This window comes from Protobothrops mucrosquamatus, unplaced genomic scaffold (assembly GCF_001527695.2).
Source record: "Protobothrops mucrosquamatus isolate PMUCROS unplaced genomic scaffold, P.Mucros_1.0 scaffold387, whole genome shotgun sequence".
NCBI lineage: Eukaryota > Metazoa > Chordata > Lepidosauria > Squamata > Viperidae > Protobothrops > Protobothrops mucrosquamatus.
The window spans coordinates 524,718-542,863 of NW_015386719.1; the positions used below are offsets into that span (position 1 = coordinate 524,718).

The window sequence follows — 18,146 nt, forward strand, 5'->3', positions numbered from 1 at the left end:
TGATATAGTATTCCAAGTGTGGCCTTACCAAGGCATTGTAAAGTGGTATTAATACTTCACGTGATCTTGATTCTATCCCTCTGTTAATGCAGCCTAGCACTATGTTGGCTTTTTTGGCAGCTGCAACACACTGCTGGCTCATATTTAAGTGATTGTCCACTAGGACTCCGAGATCCCTCTCACAGTTACTACTATTGAGCAAGGTACCCCCTATTCCAGTGATGGCGAACCTTTTAGAGACCAAGTGCCCAAACTGCAACCCAAAACCCACTTTAATAATAATAATAATAATAATAATAATAATAATAATAATAATAATAATAATAATAATAATAATAATAATAGTAAAGTTGGAAGGTACCTTGGAGGTCATCTAGTCCAACCCCTTGCTCAGGCAAAAAACCCTATACCATTTCGGACAAATGGCTGTCCAGTCTCTTCTTAAAAACTTCCAGTGTTGGAGCATTCACCGCTTCTGGAGGCAGGCTGTTCCACTGGTTAATTGTTCTAACTGTCAGGAAGTTTCTCCTTAGTTCTAGGTTGCTTCTCTTCTTGCTTAGTTTCCACCCGTTGCTTCTTGTCCTACCTTTGTGACTGCAGGGTGCTGCAACCATCACAAATATGAAGACTGGTTGTTAGTATCACTTGTTCAGTGCCATTTATAAGTTCAAACAGGTGTTGAACGAGTGATCATTAAAATGATGACCATCTAGACAACCAAATTAGATAATGATGCAATTGATGCAAATAATGGCAACGCAAATGTAAAATTTCTAATAATAAAATTGGAAGCTAGAGCTTCTACCTACTTGGGACCAAATGGAGTTTCTAAGAATAAAATTGTTGTTTATCCTCTGTTTATTTGGTCAAAAGAGTCTCTATACATGCAATAGAAAACAGAAAAAGGGCCTAACAGAATAGCCTGACAAAGACCTTAACAGGAAGAACGGCTTAAATTAGAGTGGATGCAATTTGTGAGAATAGGAAAAAAATTGATCTGGCAAGGATCACTCAGAGGACAAGACATATGGGATGGGGAAAGATAAATTTACTTAAACTATTGCAGTGTTATGGGGATTAGAGTTTAAAGTTAGGTGAATTAATTCTTTGAGGATACAGTTTCTTTCTCTGTATAGGACTTCTTCAAGTAAGAATAGCTTTTCCCTTCCTTGTTTTTCCAAAAGAGCAAACAAACCAATGGATGTGACCTGCAAATGTTGCAGATTGAAGTTGATAATATTCCAGACTGAACCCTTCCTGTAGAGCATTGCAGAGGAAAGGCTTTGGAGAGAATGGGGAAATGATGATAACGATGATGTTGTAAAAGCAAGCCTAAAGCTGTAGACTGCTTATTAGTGCTGTAGAGGAAAAAAATTCAGAGCATAAATAATATCATAATAGGGCTGGGAAAAAATATGCGTTGAAATTTATGTAGAAAATTTGGCTGTTTACAAATGCCACTGGGATCCTGTGCCTGAAAAGTTTTGTAAAGTGAGACCAGCATTTTGTGGGTTTTCAAAATTCAGACTGATAGACACATAAAACACAATACACCAGGTATTACTGTTACAGCAAAAAAATTAAAAATAGTTCACTGATGAGGCAGTACCCAGAGACAGTTTAATTGATGAAAATCAACTGGAGAAAACAGAATATTGTGATTTTAAAATTAAGGTTAAAACGATTATGGTGAAAAATATCAGTTATCATGCCAATTATAGTCATAACTTGATATACTTCCAAAATGTTTAGAAATTTTTAAATGTATTGGACTTGACAGACTAATTTTGTGAAATACTTGGAACTGTGTACGTATTACACCATATTCCCTGACTCTTAAATCCTTGGCTAAGTTTTGAATCATTGGAATCAACATTCAGTTGATTATACCATGATACATGTTTGAAAAATAGAATAACAATAATAATACCATCCCCATGTGTCCAGAATTGTTACAGTGGAATGGACCAAAAATGTTTCTGTTAATGGTATAATGACTTAGTGCAATGTATTATTTCAGAGTCTATTGATATAATGTTTTGTATAAATGGCATATGATGTGTATCATTTCCCATTTCAGATTCGGAGAGTACTGAGCCTCTCAGTGTGGACTGCACTTCAGACTTGGATGAGCAAGTGGGTGAAGAAGATGAAGAAGATGTAAACACTGGACTATTGAATGGAGATGTTCCCACGACTCCAGATCAAGAGAAATTCCTCAAGCAGCATTTTGAGACTCTAGCCAGTAACAGTGATAAGGGTACATTAGCATATCCAATGGAAACTATAACAGTTCACTCCATTTTCTCTGTCAGGCACAAGTACCTTAATCTTTGATATATTAATTTGTAGATTCCTATCCCTCATCATACAGCCTGTAAGAAGATAAGTGATGCCCTGCTGGATCGGACTCTTGGCTCATCTAATCCAGCAGTCTATTCTCATGGTGGCTAACCAATTACAAAAGGAAGTCCACTAGTCTCCCAACATAGACTCTTTAGACCTTGATCAGTGAAATGAAAGCAGATTAATGCTCTGGTTTAAATAAGAGCATCTAAGCTTCTCAGACAGAAACAGCTGAATTGCCTAATGTTAGAAGAAAGAGGTATAGGTGTTTATGGCCATAAATTAGTCAAGATGAAACTAATAGTTATCTATTAATTTGCAATCCTGAAAACAATGGCATCAAGTTCCATTGAACTCACAGGATAATTTGTAATATAATATGGAGTGCAAAGCAAAGTATGCTATCTCTGAGGATCTTTGTTCTTGTACATTGTACGCAAAATAGAAAAACCTAAGTCAAGTTTCTCTTGCTGAAATTTCACATCCAAATCCCCCGCAGCTTTTCATCCCTAATTTGAATACCTTTCCTCTTTTTTAAATGACAGATGGATCCTGTAGGACCCTGGAGAGAATGGAAAACAGTATTTCTTCTCGGTTTCTATCTCGGTTTCCAGTACTCAGGTAGAGTTCCACTTATTATGAATGCAAAACAGCTTTGTTTGCTCAGACAGGGTGAGCTAAGGTGGTGTACCTTCTAGTTCTGAGGAACAAAAATGAGATTAGATGAAGCTTCCAGTCTTTTTGATGCATATTTTCAGGAAAAACACAAAAGCCAAAATGTGCCATGTTTGATCAAGATGCTTTATAACTGCATTTATTTCTTAAGCTGAATAAATAAGTTAATTGTGGTATAATGATGATCGAACCTTAACATTTTATTTAGTCTGCTGTTTAGGCATTTTATTTTACTTCAGCATGTCATTCAACTTGAACGGTAAAAAAAATGTTTACTAATCAGCTCCAATCTGATTTCATTAGGTGAGGGGCAAAAATGCTTAATCTTCAATGCTGCATGAATATTTCATTTCTTATTATAGAAATATTATGAATTATGGAATGTGGAGTTTTTGTGTGTTGGATAAAAGTGTTATTTCTATTGGGAAGTCTTTGATTTGCTTTTTGTCAGCATACAAGAGACCAGAGCAACTGCCTATATCTCCTAGACCAGGGCTTTTCAACCAGTGGTACGGGTACCACCTGTGGTACATTGGCACCTGGCAGGTGGTACGCGACCATCCTAGAAAAGTGGTAGTAGGGGAGGGGAATGAGAGTGCTGCCGGGCGGGCAGGCAGGTGTCTTGCTCGGCTGTGCCTTGGGGGGCACTTTTTTCAGTGCCATTGTAACTTCAAACAGTCACTAAGCGAACTGTTGTAAGTCGAGGACTACCTGTACTTTATCATTTTTTTTCATTTTTTGGGGGGGGTCATCAAGTTTTTGACACCTTGCTAGGTGACTGATGGTACTCAGATACTGCCATATCCTAAAAGTGGTACGATGAGTGAAAAGGTTGAAAAGCCCTGTCCTAGACCTAGTAAGTCAAGTGGAGCTTACTCTGATAACAGATTTACTTGCTTCAATTTCCTCCTTGTCACTAAATCATCTAGTCAGACATAGCCATGCCAACTATCTCATATTAAGATCTCAACTATCTCATATTCAGAGATTACTCCAATAATAACAGAGAGTTACTATGCCTTGCATAGTGCAAGTTCCTCCTTTTCCCTAAATCATTCTGTCAGGTATAGCCAGGCAACCGTTCTTATTGGCAACTGTTCTATAAGAAGAGTTTTTTATGGAAAGAATTAGCCTTAAATATTATTTAATGTCCTTAGGAAACACCTTTATAGAACTACTGTATTTTATAGTAGTTAGCAATAATGCAATATAATGATGTTATATAGAAGTAGATGGTAGAAATGCAGCATTATGATGGCACAAAATTGTCGATCAAATATCTTGTCCTGTCTTCAATTCCATAGGGAACACTCAGCTTCTACATCAAAGCTGGTACTGGGTGAGAAATCTACTGAAGGGTCTGCTTTGCCAAAGCAAGTTACCAATGAACTGCTGAAGAATGGGCTGGACCACCAGCACATTCCTATGGAGAATGGCTTCCTTCAAAATGATATTAATTCCATTAGGTCACTTTATATGCAGAAAAAAAGAAAATCTGCTGTAGAGATCAACAGAGGACATGGACGATCTGTTGGCTCTTTCCCAGGTAGCGATGGAGAAGCGGTATTGTGGAAATCCCAATCAGTTCATGATCTTGTTCATAATGGTAAGGAAGTGCCTTCTATGAAATGGTTAGAATGATGACTTCACAATGGGAATTTGTCCATGAGGCTGAAAATCCTAAATGTTTTCATTCAGAAATGACAAGTTCTCACTACAAAATGTAATTACTGATCAATCTCAGAGGTGGGTTGAGTTGGATATACACTGATCAGAAGGAAATGCTAATTCCTCCATCTGATGATAAGAGGCAACTTGACTGGCTCTTTCAGAAGGCGGTCATTGTTTAAAAAAATAAGCTACAAGTCCACTGACCCCTGAAAGAAAGGAAAGATTACCTAGATCTTTTCTTTTAAACAAGTGTGAAAGAGATCTGCCCTCAGAAAAGAAGATTTGGTCTCACTCAACCCTGTGAAAACATTAGCTGCCCTCCCCTCCCTATCAATTGTGGGGAAAAGTGAATGGATCAGGCAGCATTCTGTTGGTGTAATGAATGAGACTTTGGCAATCCTCCTATGTCCTTGACATGAAACAGGATTCAGAGAGACCTACAGAAACCCTGAACATAATTCCTTCCCCCTGCTTCTTTTGACATCAGTGGGAGGGCAACAATTTTAAGAAATAAAGAAAAAGGAGAAGAAGAAACAATGAAAACAGTAACTGCTTCTCCTTCTCTTCTGTCCTGGTAAACTGAGTTTCAAAGGGCTTTGGATTCTCAGTTGTAGACAGGAGTTTAGCCCAGTAGATTTTAAAGCATCCAGAACTTCTTGGTAATAAATTAGTTCAGTGTCTGGGGACTGGCATCTCACATTTTTCCTCCTGTATTACATGTGTTCTTTGGGACTGCATTTATTTTTCTTAGTATTTTGCACTACTCACAGGATAAATATCACAAATTCTGTGTTAGCAATAACAACCTGGGATTATTATTCTGTGGCTACTTTTTGCCTTAAAGGAGATGTGCCATTGCAACTTTCCGGTTTATCGCATGTTACACAGGCAAAAGACCCAAATAAGACATGTAACACTATTTCTTGTCTAAATTTTTCTAACAGAAATTAAGGTAATGATGTTTAGAGAAAAACTATGTAGAACAAAGTGTTATAACATTGTTATTTTGCTTACTATTTCTTCCAGAAATTAAAGTGAAATAATTACATTTAGAAGCTGGAGCTATTTTAATTCTGATTGCACAAATTGCTCCAGACCAGTTGTGTGCATTTATTTATTCCATTTCTACAGATAAAATTCCTGGCGTGATACTGTCTGTCAGGCAGCGGCCTCAGGCACTAATGGTAGGTGAGAAGGAACCAAAATCCAATCATTGTCAGACATTTTCTGCAGCACTGTTGAAGATGGAAAGTTCCAGTTGTTTGCAAGCCAAAGACATTAAAGCTACAAAACCAAAGTCGTACATGAGTCCTACCACTAGCTTCATGGCCAAGATGTCCCGTAGTGTGTCTGTGGGAGAGAACCTGTGCTTTGGTGATGGTTCAGAAAACCAGAATGAAGTGAAAATCAGCCCACAAGTATCAGAGAAAACAAGATTAAATCTGTTAGAGGACATTGAGAAGAATAAGCCATTTGTGAAAGACAACAGCCCAGTGAAACTTTCTCTTCAGCAAACTACAAGCTCTTCATCACCCAAGTCCTTTCATAGCAAGTTGGTATCTAGTCGGGCCCATTTGACCCTTGACATCCCCAAGCCTCTCCCTGATAGACCGATATTAGCTTCTTTCTCACCAAAGACAAAGTCAAAAACTGTGCTGGGATCAGAATCTCCTCAGTCACCTGTTGCTGTTGGGAAAAAGAAACAGTCTTTTCCTGAAGGATGGGCCTTGAAATTGGAAAGTCAAGCATCTGGACCTCTTGGCTTTGGTAAAAGTAGTCCTTTGAGTCCCTATGCAGACACTCTGAAAGAGAACCAAACACAATTGGGGTCCAAAGCCCAACTTGAGCCAAGAGTAACTAATTCTAAACTAAAAGAGCCTTCAGATGAACTGCATCCGAATTCTCCAGAAAAACTGCCACTGGAATGCGGAGATAAACTTGCCACTACTAGTTATGTGCCAGCAAATGATGAGCATTGCTCTTATGAACAAAGTGGGCCAAGGTCTCCTACAAATGCAAAAGGCCTTGGAAAGGATTCAGGTGTGCATAGATATCTATCTCCTATCTCTTTTACTCTCTTTTGTCTTTGTTAACAGCTTCCCTTTCCATCATGTTTCTTTCCATTTAGCTTCTGATTGTTACGTCCAATCTGCATTGTCATTATAAGCCATCCTTTCAGTGGTGAGACATTTCAGTCTGATTTCTGTTTCCACTTGTTCTTACATTTTATTTTGGTGCATGCATATGTTACAGCTCTCATGTGTTTCTTCTTCAAAAGAGAAGTTAAGAATAGTAAACAATAAATCTTTTAAGTAATGTTCTGTATTATGAAAAATAGGATTTGATGCCCAATGTTGCCAGAATTAAACAGTATTAAATTCTCAAGCTTTTCTGATACTGTATGTTAACACTTAAGCAGCGTAAGAAACAAAAGGAAATTGTTGTGAGGTAGCAAGAAGGATAAAAGTAACATCTAGAATTTAAAGGATACATTTCAAATATTCCAAAGTTTTTAAGTTTTAGTAGAATGAAATATGGGAGAAGGGGGGGGTGTTACAGAAATGTTTGCAGGAGATGAAGATCTGTCCATTGATAATCTTCCACCCTGCAGAACAATTTCCCAAAAATTGTTTTGGAAAATTTAGAGACTCCCAGGAGCAGACTTGGGCACATAGTGGGGAAAGGAGATTCCCTTATACTAGCAGAAGTCCACTTGCAGAAAATTAAGTGTCTTCTGTAATATTTTTTTGTTGGATTTCAAAGTAGTAATGTATCTCTGTATCACAAGTCACTTTGGTTAGTTGAGTAAGTTTGCATTGCAGATAATGTGAACTTAGTTCGTTTACAAGAGGCCACAAACATTGAATGTATTTTATTACAAGTGATTTAAAAAAAGAGTTTAAATTTAGTTGAAAACAAATATTTGAAACGGAATATTTTTCAGGGGGTTGAAAATGTTTTGAAAACTTTCATCTCTTTAGCATTGAAAACATAACAAAATAAACTGTCTTATTGACAAGATACGGTAGTTTTAGAGCAGGGGTCCTCAAACTTGGCCACTTTAAGACTTGTGGACTTCAACTCCCAGAATTCCCCAGCCAGCTGTGCTGGGAGTTGAAGTCCACAAGTCTTAAAGTGGCCAAGTTTGAGGACCTCTGTTTTAGAGCACTTGAATCCAGTCCTGAGAAACCAACTGTGGATATCATTTGATTTGAGTATGAAATTGAAAGAATCATTCCTTCAAAAACTGTCGGCTGTGAAATGCTTTATATGCTAATACGAACACATTGAATTAAGATAGGAAATTAACTAGAGGGCAATAAAAAGGATGAAATGCTGCCTATTTTAAAACCAGCTGCATTGAATGTTCATCTTTAAGTGGAAGTTTTTGGCTGTCTTCAGCAACAATCCCCTGTACAGGGATTTGCAGTAACTAAGATGAGAGAGCACCCTAGCTTGTATTAACTGATGTAAGGCTATCTCCTCTATCACATAAAATTAGAGCTGGTCACAAATAAATTCTACATAATTTCAATACTTTAAATATTAAAAATTAGCTAACAAGTGCCGAAATTTGAGGTTCAGACCAAATTAACCCTCCTCCCTTCCGCTAGCTGCTACTCTTACTGATTCTAAAGACAAAATTAGATCTAGAAGTATTCCCAAGCAACGAATGTGATCATCTAGATTTTCTAAAACAGATTGAATAACCTTTACCAAGACAAATCAGTTCATGAACAGGTCCTGATTTTTTGGTTTATTGGCTCTTATCTGATTTAATTCAGTTCCATAGTCATATATTTCTACTACCAAACCTGAACTTGATGAAAAAGAGAAAGAGAAACTTTTGTGTGGCACCCGAACGCTGGTGGCACTTTATTCTAAACCTCTGAATCATTCAGCAATTTAATATAGTTGTTAAACAGCAAGATACAATGCTGCAGTTAAACAGCAAGATACAGTGCTGCATTAAGTAGAAATCTCCCAGATGCATAACATCTATATCTGAGTCTTGTTAATGTATTCAACATATACCCAGTTCAAACTTTCCAGAAGAATATCATGGTCAGCTGTTGAAGGGCAGCTCTGTCCAGGTCTTCCTTGCAGCAAAGATGATTTCACAAAGACATGTTTAAGTCCTCTTCACAATGGATTTGTCCAGAAATAATTTATTCATCAATTTGAATAAAGTGGTTATATTGGTAGGGAATAACAGGTGTATTATAAAAGAATATTTATTTTTAACCATCCATTTCTAAAGCACGTTTACAGCAACCAATAAAGCTTCATTAAATATCAACTAAAACAACAACACAATTACATCAACCTAATAAAATGCTTTTCCATAAAATATCAGGAGCAAATAGTGAAGCACTCTTTTTAATGCTGTAATAGGCTTCACGTTTTGCTATAGAAACGCCTTTCCTTGAAATTATGTCCCACATAAATTGTACTGCTCAATCACATTAGAACAAAGGATTCTTGAGGGCAGGAGTGAGTGTCATTTTATATTTTACTAATGGCTTGCATGCAACTTTGGGCCTTGGGAAAAGTTTTCTAACATCTGCTTTCAGTCTTTTTCCATCTACCAATTGTGCACCTATTTGTCTTTATGGAAGAAAAAGACATGGAAAACGAAGTATGGTCGTCACAGTGGCTATCTGCTATTCATGGCTGAAAGTTCATTGCCATTAGGTCTGAAGACTTGTACATCATTCATCTAAGAATTTTGGGATGCTTAGATACCATTAGCAACATGTCTATATATCTGCATTGGCATTGATTGATTTCAACAGCAATGTAAATATATAAAATGGAAGAATTGCTCTTATAATGAAAAGAGAACAGTTAATAATTCATTCAGGAAAAATAGTTAACAAGATTGTAGAGATTATTCATATTGCAAATTAACAAGAATGTGAAGAATGTAAAGACCTCAAATATTAGCTGGTGTTGAATTTTTTCTTTGAAGGTGGCAATCCCAGATTTGTAGGATAGATTGGAAAACTGGAAAAAAAATCCCGAAGAAGGATATGGTCAGATCTTTGCCAAAATGTGTACATTTGTGTGGCTATCAAGTGCTTGAGTTGAGCAAGTCTTTATCCTGAATCCAGTCAGTTCTTGCAGTTCTTCAGCTTAAAATATCTCTTTTTTAATTACAGAAGAATTTTTGGTGGGTCTTAATGTTATCTTTGTCAGGACATAAAGGCTTACGCATATGTTTATTTCTATCCATTTTTATGTCATTCATTGTGTGTCATATACATGTTTTTACATGTTTGACTGTGCTTAATTAGTTGGATGGCAGCTAGGTAAGTAACCAAAGTTAAACTTGCCTTTTAATACTTGCAAGAAAGTGATGTAATGCTAAAATAGACTTTCTATAACCATCAGTCCCTTATATTGTATCCCTCTTAATGAGTCTGTAAAAGAAGATGCTTTGGGGGATTATATGAATTACTGTATAAATTATTAATTTCTAGTACTCAGATTTCTTATAGATATGATGTACTTTTTTATTTAATTGGGATCAGACTTTTTGACTAGGATCACCAATTGCACTAAATCATAGCTGTTTAACCAGCATTTCTTAATTAATAAACAAATCTGGCAAGTTCAGGTTGAATCGGCTAAGCCAAACCTAAACAATCTATATTACTCTTGCACTTTTTAAAAACTATTCCTTTTTTTTTTATTTTTTAGAAATACTGTTTTACTATTTTGGATATGCCTATTGATGGGAAGGAAACAAAGGCAAAGCAACTTTGGTTATGGATAGGCCTAACTGGTGTCTCAGCATGCTTTCTTTGACAAATCAAATTAATTGACAATGTTTGAATTAAAATACATTTCATGAATTGTAATGGTAATCATATGCTTCACATTATCAATATTCAAGAATCAATGACTTCTCCAAAACTGGTATGATTTTGCATGACTTAGTATTTTTCAGTAGTGAATCCTAGGGCAGACTGAAATTAAACTTCTGTTCAGTATTTATCTTCTCTTGTTCCTCCACACTATCAGGTTCTTCAATCAGTGTTGAGCAATGCAAGCATGTAGTGTCTGAGCTCCAGGACAGTATGCGTAAGGCCATCCAGATATATCACATGGTAAGTCACCCCTTTGTTTCTGTTAGATCTAACTGCTTATGTATAAAACCAACATATTAATTCAAAAATATATAGCTAAGGATAGGAGCAAAAAAAAAATTCCATTAAAGAATAGACATCTGTTCTTCTTGTGTGTGATTAGAAACCAGATTAACTACATTAGCAAATCAGAAGGTAAGCTGAAAGAATTTCAAGCGGCTGACCAGCTATACTGGCCAAAATATGTATTATAATTATGTATTCATAAGATTTTAGCAGCTCCTTACTTTTTCTTTACTTGCAAGTGACCAAAAACCACGCAGAAGCATCATGAAATGCATTTGTTTGGCTTGATTTTTAAAATTCATCAGAAGTGGAAGAAGACAAAATATTGCTGTTTTTAAACAATTACAGGTAGCCCTTACTTACCAATCATTCATTCAGAGAACACTGGAAATTATGACAGTGCTGAAGAAATAATTTTATGGCCCATTTATAGCCATTTATCACCAGTGTAGGATCCCTCAGTCACGTGAATATAATTACAGTCAGTACCCGTTGCCCTTCGCCTGCCCTGTGTTTCCCTTTCCCCTTGTACAGCAGAGAGATTGGAGAAAAACAGATTGCAAGAAAATAAGGTGTTTGTTCTTTTATACATTGAAGACAATGTGATTGGACTAGCGGCCTGGTGCTGGGGGATCATGGGCATGCTGTACAAGCAGTTTACAGTATTCTCTTCAAATCTCTTTCTCTCCAATCTTTCCATTTTGCAAGAGGGTGGGGAGAAAAAAAACAAGTAGCCAATCTCTCCTTGCCCTTCTCTTCCTGTTTTCTGATCCTTCCCTTCCTCCCTCCACTGCAGACCAAAGAGATTAAAGATGGATTTCAAGAGAGTGAGCTCTTTACATCAAAAGCAATGCAATCACGTGGCAGCCTGGAGCTCAGAGCCATAGACAGAAAACTCACAGTATTCTTTTGAAATCTCTTTTTCTCCAATCTCTCTTCTCTGTGAGGGGTAGGAGGAAGAGAAAAAAAGCAAGCAATTTCCGTAGGTAATCTCTCTTTTGCCTGACCCTTCCCTCTTCCCCAAATCCATATATCTGAAGAATGCCCAGATTGAGGAAGGGTGACTTGAATTTTAAACACTCTTCTATGATTGCAAGTGATAATCTTGCAACATAGGATTTACTGCTGATAGTTTTTGTCTATTCCTTTGCTTTTCTAAAATAAAAAACCTAGCTCTAAAACAAGCCTATTTGCATTTCTTGTTCAGGTATCTACTGACATGGAATCTTCACCTGACAAAGATGAGATTGCTGGTCTCTTCACTGAAACTTTCTCTGTAATGAAAAGAGATTTGGATTCCCTGAAAGATGGTAAAGGACTTCAAAGGAAGAAAAATCAACTGATGCAGCCACAAAATATAGTTGGGATGCCATTAGGGGAGAGCAGTGGTGAAACTTTATCTAGTCCTCGGCATTTTGGAGATGACCAAACTCTCGCCTTGTTGGAACAATATTCAGAGTTACTGCTACAAGCTGTTGAACGACGTATGGATAAAAAACTTTAATTAGAGTTTTCAACGACACACGTTTTTAATGGAATGCTTAGAACCATATACAAAAACTGATGGAACTTTATCATATTGACAACTTGAAATAATACTTTGGGGTGTTTTTTTAATCCAACGGGCAAATATCTTTTCTTTTAACAGAAACAGTTCTGTCCACATCTTTTTAAAATGTGCTGGTCACAGTACTAATCCCCTTGTGCCTATCTCCTCCATTAAGAGTGTTATAAGAAATATTTGGCTTTAAAAAACCATTCTAGCAATTAAAGGGAATCAGTCCAGGGGTGGCACAGTCTGAAACTGCTGACTTAATAGAATGAGATCAAGATGAAATAGGTTTGTCCCTTTGCAGTGTTATCTCAAACTAGGTATTCACTATTAAAACTTTTATTTATTAATTTATTTTTGCAATTATAACTCTGAAACTTTTTACCTGGGTTTTGTAGTTATGGTTATTTTGACATGTTTTCCACATTTATAGTGAGATTTGATACAGTAAATATATTGATGGAACAGATAGGTTATAGAACTGCTTTCTGTTGTAGCCTGCATTGCTAAATTTTGCTTCCTTATTCCTTTTTATTATGCCAATATGTTTTATTTTAATTTTGTATTTAGCATTATGATCATTCTGCTTCCATTTTCTGTTTAAAGAAAATTATGTGCTCTACTTTTCATTGACATTTGTTTCCACAAAACATCTATCTTTTGACTCAGCTTCTAGAGATTTGTTACAAAGCTTGTTGGTTAAAAGAAAGGCTTTTTTTAACCTGACTAGTTCTACTTTTCTTAGGTTTTATATAAAACTAGATCTACCAGAGTCAAATTGATGCAGTTGAATAACTATCCAATTTTTAAAATTCTTACTGCTTGGTTATGTCAGTGGCATTAGCTACTAGACTCAAGATGTTAGCACTGTTCTGTTTTCGTGGATATAGAAATGTAGAAAGATTGATTTGATGGGGAATGGATAGTGATAGAAAACAGTCACAGAACAGACTGATGAAAGCTTCTAATCAATACATCTTCTGGGAAAGCTTCAGATATTCCTAACTTCCCAAAAGAGAGATCCCCTTTCTCTGTCTATGGCTGAAATTTGAAAACAAAGTGTGAGTGTTCAGGAAATATTGATTGTTATGACATTATTATTCTATTTCCTTCCCTCCCTTACATTGGAACATAACTAAAGCTGCATGAAATATTACTGTGTTCTACATTATGCTAGGCGTCTCCAATTTCATATCAATTAGCACATTGCCCATGTTCAAATAAAGAAGAAAGTAAGTGCAGATCTACATCCTTTCAGCTATGGTACTCTTTGTATTGAATTATTAATCCTAACATGTCTGAAGTATTCACTGATAAAAAAGAAACCATTTTAAAACAATAAAGTTATAAAACATTAATACTGTTCTTTCAGGTTAGACAATAGTGGTATTTCTTACTGCTGATCTGATCATTTTAATAAATAGCTTCACTTTATAGCCTAGCCTTCCTCTTCTGCCTCCTAGATTTGTTGAGGTCAAAACAACTTTGGGGAGAATTCCTAGCCAGCATGGCCCAAATTAAAATTCTGAAGATTTGTGCTCACAGTCAAATCTAGAGGGCACCATGGTGGAATAGACTGAGTGGCTTTTCAACTTGCATTTTGTAAACTGTCATGTGAACATCTGTCTTCACTGGCCATCTGTGGTATAGCTTTTTGTCTGAATCTTGTTGACTTTCATTCAGCACCACTGCAGTGTTAAAGAGATCTGCAGAGCTGTTCCCATTTTGGCTGTCCACTGAACTCCAAGGCTGGGGACTTGGAGCAGTTAGTGCTGTTTAATTATGTCATTTCTGGATTTGTTTAGATAATTCTCTGAATAGATTTGAATGATAGTTGATGCGCTTCTTAAAACTGAGCTTTTTCTTTCCAGCTATAGATGCTTCAATTCAGCGATACAAAAGAACTCAGGATAGACTGCTGGAATATACAGTACTCTTAATTTAAGTGAAAATTAAGGTGGCTATTTTCTACATATCCATGTTGGGAAATGTCTTAACAGCCAAAATGTCTTCTTCCTTGTTCATATCTAGACTGTAAAAAGTGTTCAATGCTCAGGAACCTTTCCTATGCTGGGACACATGCACTCAGGTAAAGAAGTCATGCTTCCAGATATCCTGTGGCATGAACAATGAGGAATTCAGAGTGTCTATTCAATCTTGACAGGGTCAAACATTCAAATGTCTTTGGAAATAAAATCAACTTGCTGATCATTTATACCTCAAGCATTAACGAGTAATGATTAATCAGGGACTGCCTTGGATAAGAGGCAACATCTAAACCCCTGTTAATTTCAAAGCAGTTTCCAGTGAATAAGTTTCACTGTGTTTTTCTTAGATCAGGAACTATTTATTTTCATACACCCAGGCGGGAAAATACTATAATACAGATGGGGACTTGGATGTGAACTAGAACTGTAGTTTTGTGAGTCTTGAGTAAGTAGATATTTGAGGAGAAATGGATAGGCCTGTAATTTCTAATATTTAAAGGCATACCGAAGGCTTCTAGAAAAGTTATAGGATTGAGAATCAGTTGATTCAAGGAGCAAAATAGAAATGAAAAAGTTCTGGAGTGGAAAAGGGATATTGTAAGTAGAGTTAGCAGTTAAACAATAATGTAAATGAGTTTGTAATTAAGAATTTGAGATATGTTTGTCTTTTCAAGTGCCCTTTATTTTCCCACTAATATATATGATTTGGGCATTGGGAATGAATATTCTCAGCCAATAAAATTTCTCAAAGCCATTTGAGTTCCATGAGATTCTAACCTCCCTTATTTTCTCTATGCGGTCAAGAAGAACCAGGAGAAAAGCCTACATGTTCTCCATGGAAAATACTTGATGTAAAATACACTTTTTAGTCATTGGTGGCACCTTATAGTAATTCAGATATAAACTGTGGAGCATTGCTTTTTAAAAAGTTGGATTATAAGATTTTGTGACAGTAAAATGTCAGCTAGCATACTTTTTGTTCTCAAGTGCATGAAGTTTTTCTGGTGTTATTATAGATGTCCATTAGCCCTTTAAAGAAACTTCAACATGTTATCTAAGGGGAGGAAAAATATAAATGCAGTATTTCAATCTGTACTATTTCTACTGTTTTTAATGTATGCATGCAATTTCTATATATTAAAAAAAATCAGAGAGACTGTAAAAGATCCATTTCTGTCATATTTGCATATTGTCTCTGTGTTTTCTGAAATGTTTCTTAATGTGATTTAAAGTTTCTTATACTATTTCTCTTTTCAAAGATAGCCTTTATTAAAAAAAATATTGTGCATGCAAATGAGACCTATCCCTGTTTCTATAGAAACACAGGAAAACTTTCAAAGACAAGAAATATGTGCACACCAGTTATAGATATATGTATCTGGTGTTTCTACATATGAATATCCTGTTACGTACCTGTACTTGTTTTCTTTTTTGTATAAATGTCTTTTTGATATTGGGGCTTATTCATTTCTCCTTTTGATTCAGACCTTATTCATCCCAAAGAAAGAACTAGCTAACACAGAGGGCAGTGTTTTAAAACATAAATAACATTGTCATGTATGTGCACTCAGCCACTAGATCTACAGAATCTCATATTTAAAATATTACAGATTCAGAATGCAGAGCAGCTACTGTAAGGCCCTTCAGGTATTGCTGATTAAATTGTTCTTTCTCTAAATTAAAAAAAAAGAATATTCTGTATTATGTGTAAATAATAAGCTGAAGCTGGGCTGCTTATATATTGGGCTAACCTGCTGTAAATTAGGAATACAGTAAGCCATGTCTACACAACATATCTTTAAGCCTAGGGTACAGATAGCTTTTATCTGTGTTCTTTCAACACTCCCTTTTTATTTTACACTTGTTTAAAAGGAGAAAACATCCCTAGACCTTCTTATTTATAAATGGTGTTTTGTATCTTGACTTTAAAGGAAAATGAACCTTTTAAAATGTCCTTTTTTAATTATTTGAAAATTGTTTTAATGGTTGTTGGGGATTTGCACTGTGAGCGACTTTGGGGGGGTGTTTTTAATTCTGCATTCATTTGTATTCAATGTCTAAATTTCAATAAACAAATTTATTGTTACAAATTTATTTTCATGCTATTGTTTACTATGATTTTGTTAAGACAATTGATGAACTCAGTGGGGCTACAAAATAAAGTGGAATAAGCTACATTTTCCCCGGTAATTTCAAACTGAGAAAAGAGGCAAAAGTTCCTTAACATATCACTAATTATTGTTCTATAAATTAGTTCCCTGTGCAGTATGTATTTGCAGGTCAACCCTCTCAAGATGATATCCATGGACCAACTGTACAGTGGCCTTAAAGGGGGAGAGATAATATTACCAAGCAAGTAAAAATTAGTATAATAAGCAGAGCCAATTTTGCTTTCATATGTTTCAGCAACGATCTGTTAGCTAACCTAGTTATAATGGGGAGAAACATTAGTACAAATTTACTGTATACAGAAAGTAAGATTTATATATTTTCTTGTATGCCAATATGGTACAGATAGTAGTAATCGTAGTAATAGTTATAGGTTTGCTATAGAAAATACCGTACTTTGATTCCACAATACTGCTCAGGAGTCAAGACTGATTCAAAGGCACTATTTATTAATTAATCAAATGTATAGAGCTGCCCATCTCACAAGAAGTGAATAAATGAATATTAGATAAGTTTGTGCATTTGCATATTTTACAACATTTGCATTGTATGTTTGCATTTATGTTTTACAAATAAACCCTTACGTAAAGGGAAACGGATAAGAGTCACCTTCAGCAAGATGAGCAGCATACAAGTCTAATAAATAAATATAAAAAGTGAAATAATAGCAACAATAAAAAGAAATGGGGACAGCAGAAATGCTAATTTACAAATAACTGCTGTGCAATTGCTCCTTTTGTTGGAAGGGTAGTGAGTCTGGACTTGGCAGGATTATGCACTGTGATTAAGGTAAACTAAATGAGACATATTCCTTAATCACAATTGAATTTGTGGTCTGGATTGGGATGACAGTATTTTAACTGGGTTGTTAAAAACATATTTTAATGATTATATATTTTAACTTTGATTTAGGAGTGAGCTCATACTGCATCCTTTGAACCAATTTTAGTATACTGTGGCTTTCTTTTGCCATTGTTCTGCCAACAAGTGAAACCTAATTAGGACTTTTCAATTTAGGCAGATTTGTGATGATTGCAGTGTTCGTAATTTTTTTCTTCGGTGCAAATAGTGTTGTGTTGGTCAGAATCAGTGCCATACTTTGAGAGCCTTCCACCTCCCCTGGAATTCTACAGAGAATGGATCTGCCCAAACATTTTTGGATTTTTCACTCTTTTTATGATGAACTGAAAACCACAATTGAGATTCCCTCATTATCAAAGAACCTTTTTATTGATCTGGCCCAAAAGAATTGCATCATCTCTAAATGTGACTCATTGTTACATATGTGTGGTTACTAACATGGGTGAACAATAGCGTTGGGGAAGCACATGAAATAAAGTTTACTGCCCTGACTAGTCAAAATTTCACTTGAAAAACCACCAATAGACCCAATGTGTGGACTCTGACCACTTTCATAGTGGGAAACCTGTTTTTTTAAAACAACAACAAGGTTTTGGTAAAGCCCTTGGGGAGACTTAGGTGTGAACATCTCTTGTAGGTGAGCACCTCAGCATCCTTTTGGTGGATTACCACCGATTTGGCCCAACCCCAAAATCACCTGGCAAACATTCCCCAACTGTCTACTTT

At 35.9% G+C, this 18,146-nt stretch overlaps 1 protein-coding gene across 1 annotated transcript in view; it reads left to right on the plus strand.

Annotated features, from left to right (window-relative positions):
* Nucleotides 1-12,956, plus strand: part of MAPKBP1 (mitogen-activated protein kinase binding protein 1) — a 120,130-nt gene extending 107,174 nt beyond the window's left edge. Inside the window, exons 25-30 of the mRNA XM_015815929.1 lie at nt 2,081-2,260; nt 2,892-2,967; nt 4,326-4,627; nt 5,824-6,732; nt 10,720-10,805; nt 12,058-12,956. Coding sequence (XP_015671415.1) covers nt 2,081-2,260; nt 2,892-2,967; nt 4,326-4,627; nt 5,824-6,732; nt 10,720-10,805; nt 12,058-12,354 — 1,850 coding nt within the window. The 3' untranslated portion in view covers nt 12,355-12,956. The remainder of the gene's footprint in view (nt 1-2,080; nt 2,261-2,891; nt 2,968-4,325; nt 4,628-5,823; nt 6,733-10,719; nt 10,806-12,057) is intronic.
* Nucleotides 12,957-18,146: the final 5,190 nt, after the last annotated feature.